The 22,915-nt window shown below is 39.7% G+C and overlaps 2 protein-coding genes across 3 annotated transcripts in view; both read right to left on the reverse strand.

The window, feature by feature from the left end:
- The window catches only part of fmn2a (formin 2a), a 43,685-nt gene extending 33,013 nt beyond the window's left edge, over positions 1-10,672 (reverse strand). The window contains exons 1-3 of the mRNA XM_061040010.1: positions 8,435-10,672; positions 5,394-5,557; positions 1,386-1,538 (exon numbers count right to left, since the gene is read on the reverse strand). Of these exons, the coding sequence (XP_060895993.1) occupies positions 1,386-1,538; positions 5,394-5,557; positions 8,435-10,640 (2,523 nt within the window). The 5' untranslated portion in view covers positions 10,641-10,672. The remainder of the gene's footprint in view (positions 1-1,385; positions 1,539-5,393; positions 5,558-8,434) is intronic.
- A 3,184-nt stretch (positions 10,673-13,856) lies between these two features.
- Positions 13,857-22,915, reverse strand: part of chrm3a (cholinergic receptor, muscarinic 3a) — an 85,612-nt gene continuing 76,553 nt past the window's right edge. For both annotated transcript variants that reach the window (XM_061040015.1, XM_061040016.1), the window contains exon 3: positions 13,857-17,099. In XM_061040015.1, coding sequence (XP_060895998.1) covers positions 15,119-17,080 — 1,962 coding nt within the window. In that variant the 5' untranslated portion in view covers positions 17,081-17,099 and the 3' untranslated portion in view covers positions 13,857-15,118. The remainder of the gene's footprint in view (positions 17,100-22,915) is intronic.

The following is a 22,915-nucleotide window of genomic DNA, read 5'->3' on the forward strand; positions in this document are numbered from 1 at the left end:
GCCAAATCTGCTGTTAAATCTTAGACACATTCTCATTCAATATGTAGCACTTTATTAAAACTACAACACCCACAACTGAGGCAGCGAAATGACACAATTATGAGCCAAAGAAGGGTCAAGAAAGTCTATTAAGTCTAGACAACATCAGACCTCTGGCTCCAGTCTGGTTAGTGCAGGGATGAGGGGATAGTGAGAGATTTGACCCGAGAGACAGTGAGTCTCGTTGGGCCTCACATGGGGATGGTCCGTGTCTGCTAGCAAAATTCCCCACTTGTGGTTACATCGTTGGCTCTTGAATGTTTAGGCAGTATGGACTCATTCTCATTTATTAACGCAGCTGGGAAACAGAGAGGTTCACTGAGATATTGTAACAGGTCTTTAAAGACAAGCCTGACCTCTAGTGGACAAAGAGGAATTTACAGCTGGGGCTCACTGATTAAGATTATACAGGCCAAATTATAAGTAACGAAACAGAGATTCACTGTTTTCTTAAATCTTTGACAAGTCGCACAGGTCTTGTAGTTCCAGATTCAAAATCAAGTTTAATATGCATCCCTTAATTATCCTGTATAAATACAATGGAATTGCATTTCTTAAATACGTGGCTTTAACTAACTAACCTTCCAATCTTACGCTTTAATTCCAACTTTTCTGCCTTTTATTCAAAGTTTAATTTTGAGTAATTTCTTTAAAAAAAAATTGAATGAAATCACTCCCACAACTCTTTCTGTGTAGCACAGAAGAAAAACCAAATACTGATTTAAGGATGAGGAAAAACACTTAACTATAATCCATATACCGTAACTTTCATCTAACAATGGCTTCATCCACTTAGTATCCTGCACAATATGCAGGTCCATTTGCTAACTGTGTGTGCTGAAAACTATACAATATTCTCTTTGCATCTACAGTATACGTTTTATTTGTATATGTGGAATTAGTTTAACAGTACTTATAAAGGACATCATGTAAGAGGCAGCCTTATGCTATAAAAGACATTCACAATTTCTCACTACATGCATAATAAAATGCAGGAAAATGTTTTTATAGTGCATGATCAAACTGAATGTACCATTTCAAGTCACAAATGGATTGTAAAGATAATGGTTTTGTACATAAAGTTTAATTCTAGCAGTAAACTACCAGCACATAATTAAACAAGGAAGCAAACATAAACGTTCCAAATACAAAAGAACAAACCTAAATGGCTATTTCCTTATTCATGACTTCCTATATGTATTTATGTCAAAGGTAAATAGAAGGAAGGTGATCTCTAATGTTAGCAATAAAACAGAGGCTCTACTATAAATCAAAGCAAACCCTACACAGAGTGTAGACAGCGTGAGCATGCTGTAAAGCATTTATAGTTAAAGAATGTAACACACCTGAGAGTGGAGGGCTCCTGGGGTCTTAGCTGATGACTGATTTAAAGTGGATCTGAAGCTCTGCTCTCTGCCTGTGGTCCGCCCCCCATACAGCTCCCACAGGTGAGAAGACACTGGCAGGCCTACAGTGGCCCACGTGTACAGCTGCTCCTCCTGCACACAGATAACAATACAAGTCAGAGCATATGCTGTAAATGAGGTTCGATGTTTGTGCTTAAAACTACAAGGTCCCACCAGGGACTAGTTCCAACTATATATAGCAAACAGTGTGTATGTACCATAATTAAAGGTTAATAACATCCACCAGGGGTGGGAGCGATATGGTTACAATATCTGAAACTTAAAGTGTGGAAACCATTAATCATCTTGCCTTCATTGATCCTTCATGAACCTTATATTCCCCTCACACAATACTAAACAGTCTGGGGAAACAGACAGACTTCATTTATTAAGTAATGATCAAAACTAAGCCTAATAACAAATTGAAATAATTACATCTGCATTCATTCTACCCCCCCCCCCCCCCCCGACTATTTAATTGGACCAATATATAATTACATGAATATATGTATGGAATACCGAACTTAACATGCATTGGCATGCAACTGCAGAGCTTTGCAGCAGCAGTTTTCAAATTGTTCCTTCAAATGTTAAAAAGGTAGCATTTTAAGATCACATCATCAGTAAGAGGAAATATAAAACATGTTAAGCTAAGCTTTTGCTACTGTCATTGCATTATCGTCCCAACAAAGTGAAAGCTCCAAACCAAGCAGTTTATTAAACTCTAAACTATATATATATACATATATATATATATTACATCAAATTATAAGTTAAAGATAAGACAAAAAGGCACGCTACAACTATCATCCACTACAGTATCATAGTTAGGTTCATTCTGAGGACCTGGTTGTAAAGGTGTTCTTAAAAGTGCTTGATGAAGTTATTCCACAAAATGAATAAACTTTCCTTGTTTTTCTTTCATCCTTGGAGGTTTCATTTTCCCAATTACTGCAGAGCTTATGGTATAGTAAAGATACATACAAACACGTGTAAAAAGGAGGATGCCGATTTAAACTGAGTTGTTATATGCTCATTTATTCATTGCACAAACCCTGTTTTTTAGCTGAATGAGGTTGATGGACTATTCAGTTTAAGGGGCAGAATAAGAAACACATCACTCTAAGTGTGGGAAAAACAGGAGATGAGAGAGAAGGCTGAATATTTTAAGACAGGAAAATGGAAAAAGAGAAGACAAAGGTGCTATAGTCAGTAATGAAATTAAAGATGGAATTAAGCTAAAACAGGAAAAATAATTTGAAAGTTAAAGGTGAACGTTTTAGTTGAATAGGTCCAAGAGATCAACTATGTTTTAAAAAAAAAAAAGGGAGATCGTTGTGAGAAAGAAAGCAACAACAATGACATCCTACTGTGAAAAGAAACAGCAAAGGTTATTCTTGGTCAAGTTAAATAATGCAGACTCCGGGCCAAGTCCTACACTGAAGTAGATAGAGACTGGACACAGACACAGACACAGACACACACACACACACACACACACACACACACACACACACACACACACACACACACACACACACACACACACACACACACACACACACAAACACACACACACACACACACACACACACACACAAATCAACAAAAGAAGAGGGGGCATCAGTCCAATCCTGACATGGTGAGCTTTTAGCTGGGGAAGAGCAGACCGAGCTCAGGGCACGTGGAGTGGTTACATAACACGGTCAGCAGATGGTCTACGCAAGCACAGATCTGTGTGTGTGTGGTGTGTGTGTTTGCATTTGTGTGTGTGACTAAGAGTAGTGTCACAGGGACTGCTTTAATCCAACCATGCAAGGAAATGCCTGAACATGTACAGTGTCCTAGGCTCTCCTTTTATAAAGGAAGTAGTACACATGTGGCATGGTTGTACATAAAAAGAAGTGCTCTGCAATTGTGGTAAATTGCAACTGTACAAGAGGGGAGGAGAATAAGAAGCTTATTTAAGGGATGCATTCATTTGAACACCTCAAGAGCATGCATGATCTGGTGTGTGACCTCTTTTTTTCTGTTCATATGTTGTTGTTTACTGAGCTATGCATATTGCCCCTTTGTGTTCTTCTGAGCATGATAAGTAAATGTCCATGCACGTTCGTCTGTGGGGGAGGTGCATTGAGCAGCCAGCACTAATCTGTTTACTTTCATTGGTATTAAACTGAGAATAACAACAAGATCAGGAGTCTAAAGTCAGGGTCATCCATAAGTCCCCATGGTCGTATAGTATGTTCCCCACAGTTCTTTATTCACTTACATTTAAGATATATGTACAAGCTATCTATGCAGTTATAGTATGAACATAAGAATGGGGAAATGGCATTTCAAATGCAGTTATCTGTGTTCAATGGTTATCAATGTTTAAAAACATGTTTAAAGTGCACTCCCCACACCCAAGCTAGCAGCTCTGTTAGCCTAAACTAAGATAAAGCAGAGCCTTGAGCTAAATACAAACATCAGCATGATGCTAGCATGGTCATGAAGAGAGCATAAATGAAATTGAAAGGTCTTCTAACTGTGTGATATCAAAAGACTAATGAGCCCAGGAACACACTAGCAGCTCAGTTAGTCTGTTCTTAAATACACAGCAGGGCTTTATGCTAAACAGCCACTAACATTAGCATGCTAGCACAGTGATAAAGACTAGTCTGATGTGTTAATGGTAAATAACTTATGTTTACCATAAAAGCATGATAGCATTAAAAATCGCAAAGTACTTAAAAAAAACACAAAGTACAGTTGAGGCTGAAAATAATTGGAATAGTGTTGTGGCTATTTGCCATATATGTAGAATACAGTTCATTTGTTGTAGAGATACGACAGAAAAAATGATTAACTCTAGAAATCACAGCGAACAGTACGATTCATCCTACATGTCTATTATATTCATGGCTACCTCCCAGTATTTATCACAAGGTTTGAAAAAAAGGTTTGTCAGATGTGCATCCATAATGCTAGTGTAGGCCAAATTAACATAAATTATAATAGGTGGGAAATTCACATTTTTTTCAACGCCATATTTTAAAATCAGGTATCTCCATTAATGCTCAAAGCTTTAATAGCATCAATTACTCAATAGTGAGCTGCCTTTCAAATCCACGCTTAGTTAATATAAAATAAGATCAGTAATACACACATAATGAAGCTAGTGAGGTTCCTACCTCTACTAGAAAGCAATATTGCTCATGCCTGATTTTTTAAATGTACCAACATGTTATTCAGCTGGGTGGATCCATGCAGCAGCGAGGATAATTTGATAGAAATGGCTCTGAAAGTGGCTGTGGTGAACTGTAGAGGGGAATGTGATGCATATGAAATTATGTCTGAGCCAAGCATTACTAGGATGGAGAATTAAAGATTCATGAAATTAACTTCACATGGTCAGCCTGTCTACATGCACATCTGCTCTCCATATAATTAGACGTCTATGGGAGGAATCCCAGTAAAACAGCAATGGATATAGAAACACAGATTGGATAAGCTTTGCATGAAGCTGATGATAGATTATTTTGAGCTTCTGTACATTCTTGGAGGTTATCATTTGATAGGCACATGCTCTCTTTTACCAGCCTTACCAGCTTTAACAGCCCATGTAAGGCTTTTCCTCAGGAATAAATTGCAATGAAAAGTTAGTTTAACAAATGGAAATCACTTTGACTTCCATCCTTTGAGAATTTCATCACAATCTTATAGATTTAGACAGAAATGGAGCTGGGTACAGTAGCTGCAATTATTGCTTCTTGAAGTGTAAAATGTTGACCTTTCTATTCGTAACATTTGCAATGGATCTCCTGTAGTAGGCTAGCATAAAAATCAATGCTGCACAGAAATGTCATCTCTCCTCTTCTTTAATAAGACTTGATCTGGACAAAAACCTCTGCGAAGTCAGTTCATGTTAGGGTGACGCGATGCAACTCAAAAACAAGGTCTTACATTGAAGACTGTGGATACAGTGCTTTCACCGTGTAGCTCTGCGGTGCTGTCATTGAAGGGGTGCAGCAGACCTTGGACCAACATTCGGTGACAGAATTCCTTCGCCTCCTCTTCTGTAGAGCCATCTCCATGACGCGTGCACAGCCGGTCCAACAGAGTGCGACCTGAGAACAGAGGAGAAGTGAAGCGGAAGAATACTAATGAAACAAGCGGCTCCATTTTTTTTATGCTGGAGAAGGATATTCAGACAAATGAATGTACATTCTTGTACTTATTTTTGGATAAGTCAACATATAAAGTGGATAACATGTTATCTACAGCAAAGACTAAAAGAGAAAATTCTCAGTTCAGAAGTGATAATTAAACACCTACACATGCAAACTCTCTTCACACCATTTACATGTGGGTGATAAGACTATTGGTGTTACTGTTCAGTGCAAAGATTTACAAAAGCTAAATGACATTCAAAATACAAGTTAGCAGTATATCTAACTGTATTCTTTCCTGTTTTTAAAATATGATGTTTTGGTGGATTAACTTGTGTACGTGTTACAGGGATTATTCGTTCTACATGTACAGTATAAATAATGCACTGAAAAACACTGTAGATTCTGTCTGATTATTGAATGACAAGAATGGTCATTATCTCCAGATCCCTGAGCAGGTTTTGGATCCGAGATAAGGAAAAATCTGCTTTTTTCCTTAAGTCAAACCATGACACAATGCGCAATCACACTGGGTTGATATCTTTTTAAAAACATGTGATTCAGGAGTAAACACAGAATGAATGAATAAGCTAAGTCATATGACTCAGTATCCTGTGGTCGATGATTAGAGAACTGGGGGTTTCAAAATTGTGTTTAGTGAATTTTGTGATGTAATCCACACAAACAAATACAACCGTTAAGACACACTACCTCAAATGACTCTAACATGAATCCAGAGTCATATCAGGTCACTTTCAGTCATTCAAAGACTGAGTTATGCAATCGGTTTCAGTGAATGTGTTATTTTCTAACAATTTCATGGGATTTTTTTACTTCTGCACTTGACTTCGCATTTTCCAAACCCCTCCTCTCTCCTTTCACATCCTTGGACATACAGTAACCTCTAAAACTCCTGAACTGATCAGTACAGCATACCGCATTTGCTAAACCAAAGTGGCAGTTTATCTGCATGACAAAAATAAATCATGACATGAAATCCATTCGCATTCTGTATTTACTGGAGCCAAGTAAAGGAGGTCCAATAAACCTAAAATGCCCCCAAACAGTAACATTTGACCTGTGTAACATTTCATGCTAGGACTATTGCTATAGCATGAAATGTTACACAGGTCAAATGTTGCTGTTTGGGGGCATTTTAGGTTTATTGGACCTCCTTTACTTGGCTCCAGTAAATACAGAATGCGAATGGATTTCATGTCATGACTTATTTTTGTCATGCAGATAAACTGCCACTTTGGTTTAGCATCCACAAGTGTGGACTGTGTGTGTGAGTGTGTGCATGTGCTTTTTTTGTGTCACAGACAGTGGAATGAGAGGATGGCATAGCCTCGGGTGGGTGGCAGTGTTGTCATTTGGTCCTTTGATTTATGGGCAAGGGCTCAGACATTGGAGAGCAGCTGAGCTTTTGAAAGGCACTACAACAGACATGAGAACAAAGTGTCATTGTTTTATGAGAACAACCCTTTTGTTCTGAAGACACTTCTCAATAAAGAACCACCACTGTTTCATCATAGTTTTCATGAGCTTGAGAAACAACTTTGCTATTCAAGCTGTCATAATGTGTGTAATGTCATCATTTGTAAGTCATTAGAAATTAAATCACGGGGCAATTACCATAATGATTTCACAGCACCATTGCATAATAACTTAATCTAAAATGAGCATGGGGCTTAAGACCAAGCAAATACTAGTTAAATCCACCCCATCAGGGATTCCAAGCAATAAGGAAGTACTTTTTTCCCACTCTGGTGCTTTGTGAAAGCAGAGAAGTATTTTGAATGAATGATTTTCTACCACATTGAAGGGAAGTCTTGTGGACCAAAAACAATAGATTATTCCTATCATCAGGTGTGGCTTGTATTGACTAAAATATGATTATGTGTATCATATGTCACAGATCTTCAACGGTGTCAACAACAACGAATAATCCTCTCTAAATCCAACCATTAAGCTAGTGACATGTTTCAATTGTTTTGTGTAACTTTTGTTTATTTTGATAAATTTGCCACAGCAACAGTTGCGACTGGATAAAGTCCACACAAATCAAATTGGTTAATTTGTTTTAATTACTTGCCAAATAACACACTACCCAGCTATTTTATTTTAACTACTTACTTTTTCTTTAAGTTTTTGCATGAGCAAGCTTCACTTCTACAGTTGGGTCCAATGGTCATTAAGCCGAATTTTGATAAGAAGCTGATATAAATTGTTTTAGTCTTTTTAATTGGATTTGGTGACAATAGAAACATTTATATTATCACCAGCCTTATTTTTGTTTCTGGTCTTTTTGAATATCCATACTAAGACTGGGGTTTAATATGGGCTTCATCCAGAAATTGATGATAAAGCATTTTTGTTCGAAATTTTACAGGTGCCTCTTCAATCACAGTTTCCACTGGGGATAGACATTCTGGCACCTTTCCATTCATATTTTCCTCCATCCATGTAACATCCCATTGGTTCAAGTCAGCCCACTCCCTTCCGGGTACATACCATCCAATCATTAAGCCCAAAAATACCATAACTTCTGTCCTACCTTACTAGGGCCAAACTAGCCACATCTCAAAGTAAAAAGTTGTTATTTCAATAAGTTTGTATGAAGATTCAACCACCACTACAGGCATACAATGCCATCCAGAATAATTGCCATGATAGCAAGCATGTGGGGGTCCATATGGCATTATGTTACTTATGAATATTGTATAACTTTCAATTATCAGTAATTATTTGGAAAGAGATTAGGGTATTATTAACAGTTCTTGATCTCTAGGACATGTATAAACAGTTCAGCCACCTGTGTGATATGTGACTCACCAGAGAAGACATCAAGGTAGGGTCCTGTGGACATGGAACTCTTCCTTCCATGATGTGCTCTCCTGGAGCCCAGAGTCCAGTAAGTCCCGCTTGCTTGACTCTTTTCTATTGTCTCCGGCTCTGAGAATTTGGCTCCATCACCCTGCCTTGCTCTTAGCTCATCCAGCTCTGTGAGCCAGTCCGTGGACACTCCGAGTGGCCCGGCAATGGAGCAGGACCTCTGCTTGTGCCTCCTAAATTGTTGGGCCCTGCTGGACTCCACTGCACCAATGGTGACATCTATTTTCCTGGGCACATTGGGGCTGGTAATGGGAGAGCCAATTGGAGAGGTGAGTTGCCTGGTAGTGGTCTTAACATAAGAGGGGTGGACTGGAGGGTAGAGTTTGACAGTGGACGGGGAGGTTGAGGACTTCCGTCTCGTCTGAGAACTAGGGATGATGTCCGGTGTTAACTGGCTGAAAGACATACTACTCTTCCTCCTTTTCAGTGACAGGAAGTCACGTCTTCGAATGTCTTCCTCCTCCCCCTCCCTCTCAATTGACAAGTCCATGCTACTCACACTCTTGTGACACCCAATCGGCCCTGCTCCTGCCACCACAGGATCCAACCTGACACATGGCACACACAGAGTTCCTTGACCATTTGGGTGCAAAACGGGACTCTCCAGGTCATCCTGGGGCTCCTCAGCGCTCTCATATGAGGTGTTGGTGGTGGTGGTAGTTTCATGGAAGCTATATGTGCTGTTTGTTTTGGGGAAAATGCTACCACTGCTTCTTTCTGTGTCTGGGGTTGATGATGGTGGACCACTCCCACTCAAGGATCCTGGACCAGATGAATTCCTTGATATGGGTATTTCGCGACTGTCGTTCTCTAATTTCTGATTCTCTTCTAGAGGCACACATTCTCTGGCAACGGTGGGAGCGGAAACATCTGTATCCAGATCAGAACACAGCTCAGACGGTACTTTCTCAGGGGGTTTGTCCCTCTCAGAGATCAAACTTTCAGCCACCATTTCCAGTACCTTTTCACTGGCGACACATTGGTCTCTAATGGCCTGCTGGATGTCGGAGAGCAGGTCTTCATTTTCAGCAGCTGCTGAGTGAAAACTGTAGAGGTCAGCATCCGAGCCTGAACTTGTTTTCCTACAAGTTTCTTCTACCAACGAATAGTGACTGTCTGCAGTCAAGTGGCTTGGATCCCCCTCCACATCTGATAGAAAGCCAATCTCGTCAGCTGACAGACTCGCCTCTACACCAGGCTTGAGCCCTGATTTGCCCGAGGGTGCTGACCTGCCATCTTCCAGCATGTCATCCTTGGACAACCCCTTGGCCTTCGATAAACTCTTCCTAATCTTCATGCCAGAAAACACAGAACCCTTCGATTCTGACTTTGACTTCTTCTTATTGCTATTTTCTCCCCCACCTTTGCTCGACTTACTGTGGGACTTTTTGGATTTCTTGTCCACTTCCCTCTCATCAGCATCATCGTCACAGGCTGCATCTCCTGCTGCTCCACCATTTCCCGCTCCTTTCTTCTGCTTTGCCTCCTGGTTCCCCATGTTCCTGAGCAAGCGGACACCCTTGGCTAACAGGCCATGTTGCTGGGGTCGAAGCTGCTGGGCATGCTGTGATTCCTCCGGGGCTGCTACTAATGCTGGTTTTCTGTTGGTCAGAGCCCTTTCACAGCTATCTGATCCCTGCTGTCTGCCCACCACAGTTAGAGGCAGCTGTGAGAATGATGCTGCCTCCCCCAGTGCTGCTGATGCTGATGATGAAAGTAGGAGGAGACTGGCACTGACAGCCGCGGGCTCACTACCACTCACTCCCCGCTCTCCCTCCCTCCTCCCCAGCTCATGCTCGCTCACTCTCTGATCCGTCCTCCCTTTTTGCTCCTCCTTTCTATCCCCATCTGCTCCTGCACGCTCTGCCGTCTTGCATAACGGGCTGCTTTTTGAGCGAGCAAGGCGTTGATGCTCTGGAGTGCTCGGTCCTTGTCCAATTTCGACCGCAGGGGAAAGAATGGATGCAGGATGCTGCTGCTCTAAAATGCATTGTTGATGCTGCTGTTGTAGATTCAGGAGTGAGTGCTGTTGTTGTTTCCGGAGGATGTTGGTTACACTGCTCTTCCTCCTGCCTTTGAAAGTGGTGGTAAAGAAACTCTCTTTAAGAAAGGGCACTTGGGTCTCCACCGTCTTAATAGTCTGCATGCTGAACACTGTGGCTACATCCAAGGTGGTGAAGAGCTAGAGAGGTTAAAGTAAAAAAAAAAGAACAAGTTGAAATCATATTGATGCATTTGATATTTAAGCTTAGCGTTGCATAACAAAAAGAAAAGGCATTCTGTTCTCAACAGTATCATAAAGGTTCAAGATAGGGCCAAGAGGGTGTTAGAAGTCCTTGTCTCTTTTTGCCATAGAAAGTGTACATTTTGTAAAGGTTATTATAGAAAATGTTTTTTCATGCTTCCATTTTTTCTTGGAATTCCTGAAAAAAAATCCCATCCAGGTCCTTTAACTATAATTTCCATTGCAGGTTTCCACTCCACAATATGTGCCTATTACTACTACCAGACAAAATATGAAAGCTAGACTGTGATTAACATTATTCATAATTGACATTAAGTTATGTTTATAATAACTGAACTGATTGGTCTATACATCAACTAGATAATTTCAAGCAACCAGTCTGAAGAAAATTAATCAGAAACTTTTTTGCTAACTTTTTTTTTCGCTTTTCAATTGTCAATCAAAGGAGCAAAAAGTTTCAGGTTCCAGCTTTTTTAGATTCAAACATCCCATCCATCTTTTATGACAGTGAACCTAATATCTGTCAACTAAAGGGGCTCAGTTTGTGTGACGCTTCCCTATGTTCTTACATTTGATAGGATAAACATCATTATTATTTCTAGATAGTAATAGGCATAATGATCCTAATAAAAATAAAATTGTTTCAACTCTTCAATATTTTTTTCAGCAAATTTAAATAGAAATTATTTTGGTACAAATTACTCTTGGAATTTATCTTGACAGAGTAAAGATTGTTCATACAGATATTACCTTTGAATGTTCTCATTTAATGTTGTGAATACCTTTTGAAGCTATCAGTGAACAATTCCCTACTAATTCAAGTATCAAGGCTGGAATCAAGGCATGAATGATTATTAATGCCTATGAGTCTATTACAAATACAGCTAAGCCATTTAACATGAATTAAAACAATGTTTTTCACACTTAGTCAAAAGTAAGCAATTTAATTTACCTCTTTAAATTAAGTGAGGAAACACACACAGAAATGAAGAAATACATTTTAGATATAAGAATCTTACTCAAAAGGAAAAATGCCAGCTCACAAATTTTTAAAAAGTTTTTCTTGAGCATTTTCATCTGTTCATAATAAGTTAAACACATTAAGTAATCACACAAAACAGTTGTAGACCAACTAGCTGTATATACATTTTATATTATATTATATTAAATGAAAACAGTGTGGATAAGCCTGCCAGTTAGATTTTAAAAAATATATATACAGTATTATAAAAAACACAGTACTTGCCTGACTGACGGAGTCTCCTCAATGGTGCAGCACTGACTGAAGAAACAACACAAATGAGTGCTTGTCTTCTCTTATGAGCCACTCCTTAGCCATGGGTCACATGAAGTTGGTATTTTTCTCATCACATGTCTGGTTTTCTTGGCCATCTCCTCTTAACCCTGTCTGAGACTTCCCCTCACTAACTGCATTATGCTTCATTGTGCATAAAGAACTTTGCAACAGTAAAAAACCACATCTGATTTTATTGAGGTTCTGGAGGGAATGAGACGCATTGTGTTAATGCTGTGTTAGTGTAAAACAGTGGTGCAGGGATCTTATTTAAATATTGATTAGTAGAAGGCCTCCACCTTTACACAAGCTATTTGACATTTCATTCAGTTTAGCTTTCTAGTTTGTGAACCAGTGTGCCGACTTTTAAACCCCGACCTTTAATCAGTTAAATTTGTTTCAGCTGTGTCCTCTCAACATGAGCAGGTACTGATCATGTCAGTGATCCAGATGTATGATAAAAAAAAAAACTGCATACATACAGAGTATATAGACAGAAAATAAACATCCCACTGACTAATGTGGGATGCCCCGGGTTCAATCCCTGGCATCTCAACTCCTTTGGGGGTGGAAGTAGCTCAGTCTGTGGGGACTTGGGTTGAGAAACGGGGGTCGCCCGTTCAAGTTCCGGTGCGGACCAAAAGAACATGGAAGTTGGTCTGGTAGAGGTGAGAGGTGCCAGGGCACTTCCTAAGCCGAGGTACCCTTGAGCAAGGCACCAAACCCCCAAACAGCTCTGGTACGCTCCCTGTGTAGCAGCCCCACTGTGACATCTCTCCATTAATGCATGTCCACTGGTCCCGTTTGTGCATCTGGGTATTTTGGGGCCTATGTGGGTGAGAAGAATTTCTCTCAATAACAGAGTGTAAACTAGAATTTCCCTCAGGGATAAATAAAGTATGTAAATATAAAATAAAATAAAAAAATAAATAAAAAATATGATGTCTTATCAAAGAGGTAGCTACTCTCAAAACAAAGGAAAGGCCTTTAAATCCAGGGGGTTCTTTCAAGAAGCATTCAATTATTTTGAAGCAGGTTTGGTCAAAACAAACATAACCAAACAATTGTAGCCATGATAATGACAAACAGTGTACACCAGTCTGCCACCTTTGAAATTCACCATTCTTACCTCCAAGATATTGCACAGTTGGACTTTTTATGGCGATTTACTAACTTAAAGCAAAATTGCTTGTCTTTGGTTGATGGCATACAACAGGTGTGAGTGTACAAGTGTCAAATGTAATCAAAGCATTACAACAACAAAAAATATGTATGCTAGTTAAAAATTAAGATATATTATTAATTTAGACAATAATGTAAATAAAACAACGTGACTTGCAACAGGAAAGTTTAAGTCAAGTCAAGTCAGTGTTTTGGCTGTTTATTGACTTCAAATATGTGAATGAATATGAATGAATGAAATTTAACAAAGATTAGATTTTGCTTGACAATCGCAATGTGTAAGCACAAAAATGTCATATTATGATGTAAATGTTTTTGAGCTTTAGCACACCGAGTTGAAAGCAGTAAAAATGTCCACTCATGACAGGCAAGGAATTTAAACATTTCTATTTTTTTCAGCTAATAATACATGCATATGTGTGAAAATACAATGTACTTATTTGTCATTCGCCAGTTGTCTACATTCAGTGTTTCCACTGCCTTCAAATGTTTGGGCCATGTAGAAGATGGACTTAATAAAAGAACAGCATGATGTGCAATACAAGTTTAATTTAGAATAATATTAACTTTTCTTTGTGTATATGCTTTTCACCCATTTTCTGTAAAGTAAATGAAACAGTGTGAGCACAAAAAACACAGAATTTTAAAATATTGTTTCTTTAATTGCTTTTTTGACTTCATTTTGGCAAAATTGGATAGTGATACTTCAATGCAAAAGTTGGACTTACATCAATATAGCCCTGACAACAGGTCTTTCTAAAGCCACTAGAGGCTGCCATTGCTCTACCAAAGATGGTGTCCTTTTACAAAGAGCTCCACAGATGTACAGTATCATTTTTTAGAAATGGAAAAGGTATTGTAAAATCAAAACACACATCTTTATAAATGGACATATTTATGTGTGCAATAAATCATTGTGTATCAAGTCAGAAATATCCAAATGTACACAAAGAGAATATCATCATCGTATAATCATAACTTGTGACAGAGAATTGCAAGTACATAAAAACACAACCAATGTACTTTTTGTCTCCACCATAAAAACCACAAGAATTACATTGAACACAACAGCAGTTCACTAACCGTGGTGCCACAAAAATATTCACAACTCAGATCATCAGAAGATTAATTTTCAGACTGGCTCAAAATCTCAGGAATATCTAGAAAACCAAAGATGAATATCACAAAAATAACAGATCTCTGTTGACTGGAAGTAAGGACACAATTTAAGAACTTTTTTTTCATATTCAATCAGACACAGGAAAGCTATATCCACGTAAAAAGGCAATTTACAGAAGTTCTGATAAAAACAAATGCCAGTCAAGAGGATGGCATGTCAAATCAGTACAATGAAGAAGCCTAGGAAAAAAATAATTTTCTGTCTTGGATTTCAGTAACGTTTTACAGATACACTGTTTTGTTTGAAATGCAAAACCACTCTGCACATTACAGATCTAGCTACCCACAGAGAGAAATGATAAGAAATGTGAATCCCCCATCCCCTGACAAAGATATCCTCTACTCTTTTGTCAATTGCACTTCAATAGTTCCACTGCAAAGCGTTTAAAAGCCCTTTTCTATCATTTACCACTCAGTTCATTTTCTCCTAGCTGTACCTGCATGAAATGGTAAACACTTCTTCAAGGACAGAGGGACAGTTTTCATCTCTGGACCCCACCTAATACAACCTTTTACATACACACACAGCTTTGCTAAATGCACAAACACATACCTCAAGACCACCACAAAGGATTCCTGTGCTTGACATACCAGTATAGAAATACATCAAGAATTTCTAAGCAAAGAAACTCCACATAAACATCAATAAGGTTGTCCCTCCTTTTCCTTGTCCTATGTTTAATCTTTAGATCTTGTGTTATCAACAGTCCAGACTTTAAGTCCTTTACGTGGACTCCCTGGGAATCCTTTTATGGAAGACCACTGACTGCCTCTGCTGGAACTGCAGCTTCCTCCTTTTTTTCTGATCCCAGCGACACATCAGTATCATCTTAAAAGTTGTACGGAAAGTCTTGTTGCACAAAGCATAGCACATTGGGTTAACTGTGCTGTTGACGTAGCACAACCAGTACCCTACTTCCCAGAGGGTTTCCGGTATGCACTCTTTGCAGAAGGCATTGATCAACACCATGATGTTGTAAGGTGTCCATGTGATGATGAAAGCAAAGAGGATGGCACTGAGAGTTTGAGCAGCCTTCTTCTCCTTCACTAAGGACATACGCTTCCTCTTTGTGATCTGTGTTCGAGCCCGGGCAGCAAAGCGCTTTGCCAGAGCTGCCTCTTTGAAAGACATTGGGACAGAGGGAGATTTAGTAGCGGTGCTGGTGGTAGTACTGTCAGTGGTATTGGTAGTAGTTGTTTGGGGACCATCCAGAGAGCCTTTGTTAGAGTTAGACTGGATGGTAGGCATTGACTGAATCTTGCGTGAGCAGAAGCGTTGGTGATAGTTATTTTCTAAACTGTTTGTTCCCTCACTATCGGGAGTTTCAGCAGTGGTGTTGGTGGTGAGAGTTGAGATGCTGTCCCGGTTATACTCTGCTCCCCTGAGAGGATCCTCCTCTGAGGCTGCATCCAGATCTTCACAAGATGTAAGTTGAGAATTTACAGCAGCTTTTATACCAGGTAGACTGAGAACAATAGAGAAAATAGCATGACTCTGTGAAATCATCTCTCTGCCCCCACAGTCCTCATCTTCTGAAGACCCAGATTGGTCCAATGACACTGCTGCATCAATGTTGTTCCAGCTGTCGCTGCTGCTCTGGTCTGGATCACGCTCGCCCTGCCGGATACTGCCTGGTCTCCAAGAACGTACGCCAGGCCAGCAGTGGAAGCGGCCAACCAGGTCCCGACATGTGCTCCTCCTCCTTGACAACCTGGTCAGTTCGTAGCTGCTACAACTTCTAGAGCTTCCTGTCTGGTGGACAAAACGGGCTTTGCCTCCCCCACCATTCCCACTTCTGCCTACTATCCCACCACGGACCCCTGAACCTTGCAACCCAGCTAACTCTTTTGAACGGTTCTGGGTCTCCTTGTAAATGCGCCAGTAGAGAACACTCATTATTGTCACAGGCAAGTAGAAAGCTGCAATTGCTGTGCAGAAGGTGATAGTGGGCTCGGTGAGGAACTGGATGTAGCATTGATTTGGGGGTACTGTCCTCTCACCCTCAAAATACTGCCATAGTAGGATGGCTGGCGCCCACAGAATAAGAGAAACAAACCAGGCTAGGCCTATCATGATCCCAGCTCTCTTCGTGGTTCGCTTGGCACGGTAGGTCAAAGGCCTTGTGATCGAAAAGTAGCGATCAAAGCTGATGACCAATAAGTTCATAACTGATGCATTGCTGGCCACATAGTCTATGGCTAGCCACAGGTCACAGGCCCAGTTGCCCATGGCCCAGTAACCCATGACAAGATATGCTGTGTAGAGGTTCATGGAGATGACCCCAATGATGAGGTCAGCCACAGCTAAGCTCAGCAGGAAGTAGTTATTGACTGTCTTTAGCTGGCGATTAACTTTGAAGGAAACCACGACCAGGATATTTCCGATGATGGTAACCAGTGACAACATGCCTGTAAGCAAGACAATAAGAACAACCTGCCAAACATGTCCACCGCCCAGGGAATCAGGGGCCACAGTTCTGTTCCCATTTTGTGAGTCTAAAGTCAGGTTTAAAAGTTTACTGGTGGAAGTTAAATTATCATCCAGAGAATTCACATGAAAAACCAACCAGGGGCCACTGCCAGTTCCTCCTTGGTGGAGAGCATTGGATTGTGGGTAGGCTCCGCCTGCTGGGGTTGAAGTGTTTGCAGTCAGGAAGAGACCGGGGTCTGTGCTGTTTGAGCTCATTGTTATGTCCTGGCATATTCTAGAGAGAGGACAGAAAGGCAGAGCAATAGGGTAGAAAGGGAAAGACAGGGGGAGGGAAGAGGGACTTGGCACAGAAGGAGAAAGAATGGGGGGGAAGGATAGAGTGAGAGAGAGAAATTAAGAAAGGACACATTAATACAAATAGTTGACATTCCTATTCATATCCAGTAGGTGATGCTAGAAACCTATTATACAAAGCAGGGTCAGTGAGAAGACAAAGATGATTGGGTCTAATTGTTCTATCCTGTTTGACAATCACTGATAACTCAATTTGTAAATCCTCTGTTTCCTCGCTGTAAATGCATTGCTTGCCATATAGAAAAATTGTAACATTGTAACATTTGAATCAGCTGGATGACTGCAGATGACGCTTGTTTCTCAACGCCCAGCCAATTGCGAAGGCATTTCTTTTTTATCATAAGTGTGGGGATTGCCACTTAAATGACATTAAGCCTTGGACATGTTTTTCACTTGTCAGATCAGTGGTGGGGTAAAACTGGTGGTCAAAATTAAACTTCTTTGAAGGTGTCAGCTCTTGCTTTATTTCTTCTGTCCGTTGAATAGTTTTCTTGTGATAGGCCTATGTTTTGTGATTAAATTTCTTAAGCTTTGTTCATTGATTTTTCTAAACTATGATGATAAGAAAAAACACGTTCATTCACTAAGCCAAAGCCTGAAATAGGACACTTAGATCTACTATAGGCTATACCATAAAGAACTCATCTTTAAGTATTAACCTACACAAAGCACAGGTAGGACAAAGAGGAGATAAATGAATTGAGTAAGCTCTCCAAGACCTTGGGAGAATTCCGGCATTTTGAATATAATGGTTTTTGAAATGATTTTCATGATACAGATTCCTAATGATGAGCAAAATCTAATGGTGAAATTGAGATAAAATCACACTGCAAGAGCTAACCGGAGCATGATTCTGTTGAGTATGAGTTGCAGTTTGGTATTTGATTGGAGATCGTCACAGAAACACTAACAACAAACAGAACATCCTGCTGTTTTTGTCAAAGCAGTTCTTGATAATTGGATAATGACATCAGGAACTGCCATTTTGTAAAGCAGCATGTGTGATTCAATTCAGGTTTTGCTGTGCAATCATTACTAATTACTGTGGGCTTTTGCATTTGCATGTATATATTTGGGTTTGTGTTGACACACATGAAAATGCCTGTCAACAAATTAAGTCAAGTGAGAAACACAAAGATAAAAAATAATATGTGGAATATTATGAAAATCGACTAATTATGATGACATGGATGTAGCTCAGTCACTTATATTCACATTGCAGCAAATTAAAAGGTGAATGTTTACACAAGTGCTGTCCTTTTTCAAGATCTGTTCAGGATGATATTATGATGTACTTTTCTCTATGTTAGGAAACTGTTAAGTATCACTTTCAAATATGACAAAAACTGATTCATTAAAGATCAACTGTGGTTGATAGAACAAAATGCAGCACAAGACCTTGGGCTCTCTTTTATTGTGAAATCCATGAACATGGTGTTCTACCCTTAAGGTTTACGACACAGTTTATTTTAAACCTGTCACCAACCTGAGCCAGCAAATGTGAAGGGGAGCAAATAATGAGCTGTTACCACGGACAACAAGTACGAATATCTTACACCGCATACACAAATGTACTAACAAATACATGTGCTGACCACCAAATGTGACCCAAGTAATACAACAATTTCATATTTCACTATTTCATCCAACAGGAGGTATTTTGGGGCACCTGTTTCTGACGTCGCATGGAGCTATTAAAGAACCCATGTAGCCAGAAGTGACTCACAAAGTTTGTGACAGCGAGCACACGCTACCACTGCAGTTATCAGGAGGTTCACTGCTGTCCCTACTGGACACTTCACTGAATCCATGCAACACAGTAAGAGTTTGCTTGCACACATGCATTACTTTGTTAAATAAGCATGCACATACTTCCATCCTTTACTGCATCTTATCTGCACTGAATCATAATGTACATGCACACAAACAAACATTTTAAAAGGACATTACAACTTCATTGCAATGAAGTAGAGTATGTGAGAAACAAAACAAAGTGTAGATTATTACAAAAGAGCAATCTTCATATGTCTGTACAACAATAACTTCTCTATTCAGCAAACTGAAAAACCTCTTTCAAATACAAAGCCTTATTGTAGCTTTTGATAAGGCAAATTCTTTTGAGCATATGAGGTAGCAATGTGTTGCCAACAAGTGTTTAACAGCTTTTAACTAGGTTATGAGAACAAAATGTGCCTGTGTGAAGAAAACAGAAGTGGAATCATTTTAATCTGCTCCTTTGACTAGTTATAAAAAGAGGGGTTTGCTAAATGAAATTAAAAAATCAAACAATGGAAGTAAAGAACAGTTTTAGTGTCTTTTCATTAGTTTTTGTCTTATCTCTCTCCTATGCTTTCCAGGTGCTGCTCTCAGCCTCAATGCAGCAAGTATTTAATCGAACTATGTTCACTTTCCAATCAGGGGCTGAGAATAAAGAGCAGGAGAAACATGGCAGCCAATGCCGATGTGTCATTCAGCCCCTTCAACATCACTTTGCACTAGTGCTTACTTATGGAGCTATTATTGTGGCAAAATGATTTGAAAATACTTACACAGATCCTCAGATGAGTGTACATTTGTGGCTCTATTCACGCATTTGTGGATCTGTGTACGCATTTAATATATTCAAATAGTTTTGTCACAATAATAGCTCCATATTTACTCTTTTTGGCAGGAAGGGTATCTTTTCCCGAACCTTAAAGTTGTGTTGTTGTTGTTGTTTGGTTAATATTGTTTTACTTTTAAAGATCAGCTTATCTGTTGTCTGTGATATTGACAGAAGCTTGTTTGAGTCTTACATTTTTCTAGTTTGTTAAAGACAGTGATCAGGCAGCTCGACAACAAACTTCTTTCATCATCTTCAAATGAACCACACACAGAATATGAAGAAAATAAAAAGCATAAGGAGTGAGCAGACGACCACGACCGAGCAGCTAAAGTTCTAGAGTTGTCAGAGTCACTCAGCGAGAAGGGCAACAGATGGCAAGAAATAACAAACACCATCACTAATTACATTGCAAAGGGTATGATTACACATCAAGAGAGATGGAACTTGAACCCTAGATACAACCTGCCAAGCCATAGTTCTCTAGTCTTTTTAAAACATTATTGAGGGATGCAAAATATCGTCAATTATCATTATCGTCGAAATCCCCCAAAATATCGAGATATTATTTTTTGTCAATAACACACCACTAGTTAAGAAATCCCTCATATGGAATTAACTGTCTAAAACAAACAACAAACAAAATAATGTCAGCAACACTAAAGGAGATAAATACGCTTGTCTTGTCAGAGTGCTGTCAAACATTGTGTATATGTAAATATGTGTCTATATATGTGTGCTGTTTATTCACGACTCAATTTTCCTGCACAAGATTGACTTAAACCACAGTGAAAATATTTACTGTAAACATGGAACAGCTAAGCCTAGCTGTAGCCTCATACCGCAATGCTTAATGACCATACATTTACATGTGTAGTCCTCTGAGAGCAGAAACTGGCAGCACAACAGAGGAAGAGTGGCTTTTGTTTTGTTTGTTTTTCCTTCAAAATGTATCCGATCAAGCCATTTTCAGATGACATCTGTATGCAGCAGATGACAACATGCTTTTCCAACATGGGTGGCCTAGCTCGACCTCTGACAACCAGCTTTTACGGTGGCGCCATTGTATTGTCCATCTGCCTCTCTTAGTCCGCACTGAACACTATATCTTAAACCTGACTCCCAGGCACGTAGGTGTGATGGTTTCAGATACAAAGAGAGATCGATACTCATTTACTGTGTAGCAACACAACGTGTTCCCTGACATTTTGAGGCATTTGTCCCAGCAGGGTTGGACAGCACAATCCAAGTTGGGTCCAAGCAGCCATCTAAATGATTTGGTGCCTCATGCATGGCCATTTAAAGTTTCTATTTTCAGCCACTAATCTAACAAAGCAATGATAGAGCCAAATGATGTCCAGGAAGAATGAGTTATATGGTCAAGTGCTTCAAGTAAAGGTTAAAGCTGCTATAATTCGAATCTTGGTCACTTTAACTTTGTGTCGCATACCTTCAGATATTGTAGATGTAGAAAATGGAGGTTAAATACAAATATGTTTATTTAAAGAAAAAAGAATATAGTTAAATGAGCAATATGTAACTCTGACACCTAGCGTTTAAAATGGGTACTGTGGTTACATTTCAATACATTGGAGAGAGCTGTCTCCCCATGCCTCCTCCTCTCTAGAGCTTTTTTGTGATCATTTTTTATTTATAAATGTACAAAGAAATTACATCATATATTACAACTGTTTTCCCCTTTACCTCCCCCCACCCCCCTAGAGCACATACATGTATAAAAGTGCATATGTGCAAACATCAGGATCAATCAAACTTCCAAACCTTCCCCCCACCCCCATCCACCCCATGGCGACCCCTCCTCTCTAGAGCTGATGTGCTCGCAGGTTGCCATGTCACGGACACCGAAGCTTCAGTATTTAGCCAGCTCCGCATCAGTTATAAAAAACCTTTCTGCTTTCTAACCTCTCTCCATTTTCCCAAAGCATTTTCAACATTCATCCTGGTTTTACCACGCTGGTCGTGGAGCTTATTAGAAAATGTTGAGGTTTTTTGTTTTTGTTTGCTTTTTGTTCGGGGAATAGAATCAGTTATATCTGAATTGGTTTTGCTTGCCCGCTTTCATTGCTGCAACACCTGTTGGTTTGCCTGGCAAACCAAGGGGCTTCTAAAACCACCTATACTTCTCTGGTCAAAACAATGGAACGGAAACTTCAAGCGGTTCACTATAACAAGGCATTATTGTGAAAAACAACTCGGGCAAAAGCAGCATGAACACAAAAAAAAGGGATACTTCCAAACAAGGCCAACTAAACCCAACCTCAAACACAAAACAATGAAGAGTCTTTGAATAGCCTACTGGTAGAGCGGCTGTGAGAAACTGATCAACAACAGGAGCTTCTGTTGATTTGGCAGACGAAAGAGTTTTCAGTCACTGGCAATTTCCAGAGAGCGACTACAGGCTGGATGCACATATTTAGTCAAACCAACAGATGCAAGCAATGGCTTTGGGATTGCAATCATTGGCTGTGCAGGGTTTTCATTGTCATAAAGTGTGCAGATTGCTGTAATGTGGCAAGAGGACAGACAGTATGTTCAGGAGAGAGGCAGAGCTTCAAACAGTGATCACTGACAATGTATTGTTTCAATCAATTCATTTAATTACAGAAACTCGATCATTTCAGCGTCAAAGCCTGTTTAAATGGTGAATACTGATATAGTATAACTTGTAAAGACAAAGGACTCTTGTTTCAGGGTGACATGGGAGGTATAGTGCTGTAACACAAACTGTGGATACATTGGTCTCTTGTGATTGGTTAAAGGAAATGGAATCACTCCCCCTCATGTATGTTGGTTTGGGTGGAGACAATGTCAGTCAACAGAGGCAGTGCCTTATATCAGGAAATGTTAAAACATTATAAAGGCACATTTATAATAATTATGAAAAACTAAAGAAAACTATGAAAACTGTTAATTACACTACAATTCTACAATTCATTTAGCAGACACTTTTATCCAAAGCGACGTACATAAGAGAGTAAGTACAATGCAAGCAAGGATCTAGAGAGGAGGAAACAACGACAGAAAGTGCAAACGAACAGCTTTAAGTCCGATCGGACACACAGGTGCTGGCAGAGGCAAAGCACATCGACGGCTCTGCTTGAGAGTTACGTTGC

The sequence above is a fragment of the Labrus mixtus genome, chromosome 6, assembly GCF_963584025.1.
Source record: "Labrus mixtus chromosome 6, fLabMix1.1, whole genome shotgun sequence".
NCBI classification, from domain to species: Eukaryota; Metazoa; Chordata; class Actinopteri; order Labriformes; family Labridae; genus Labrus; species Labrus mixtus.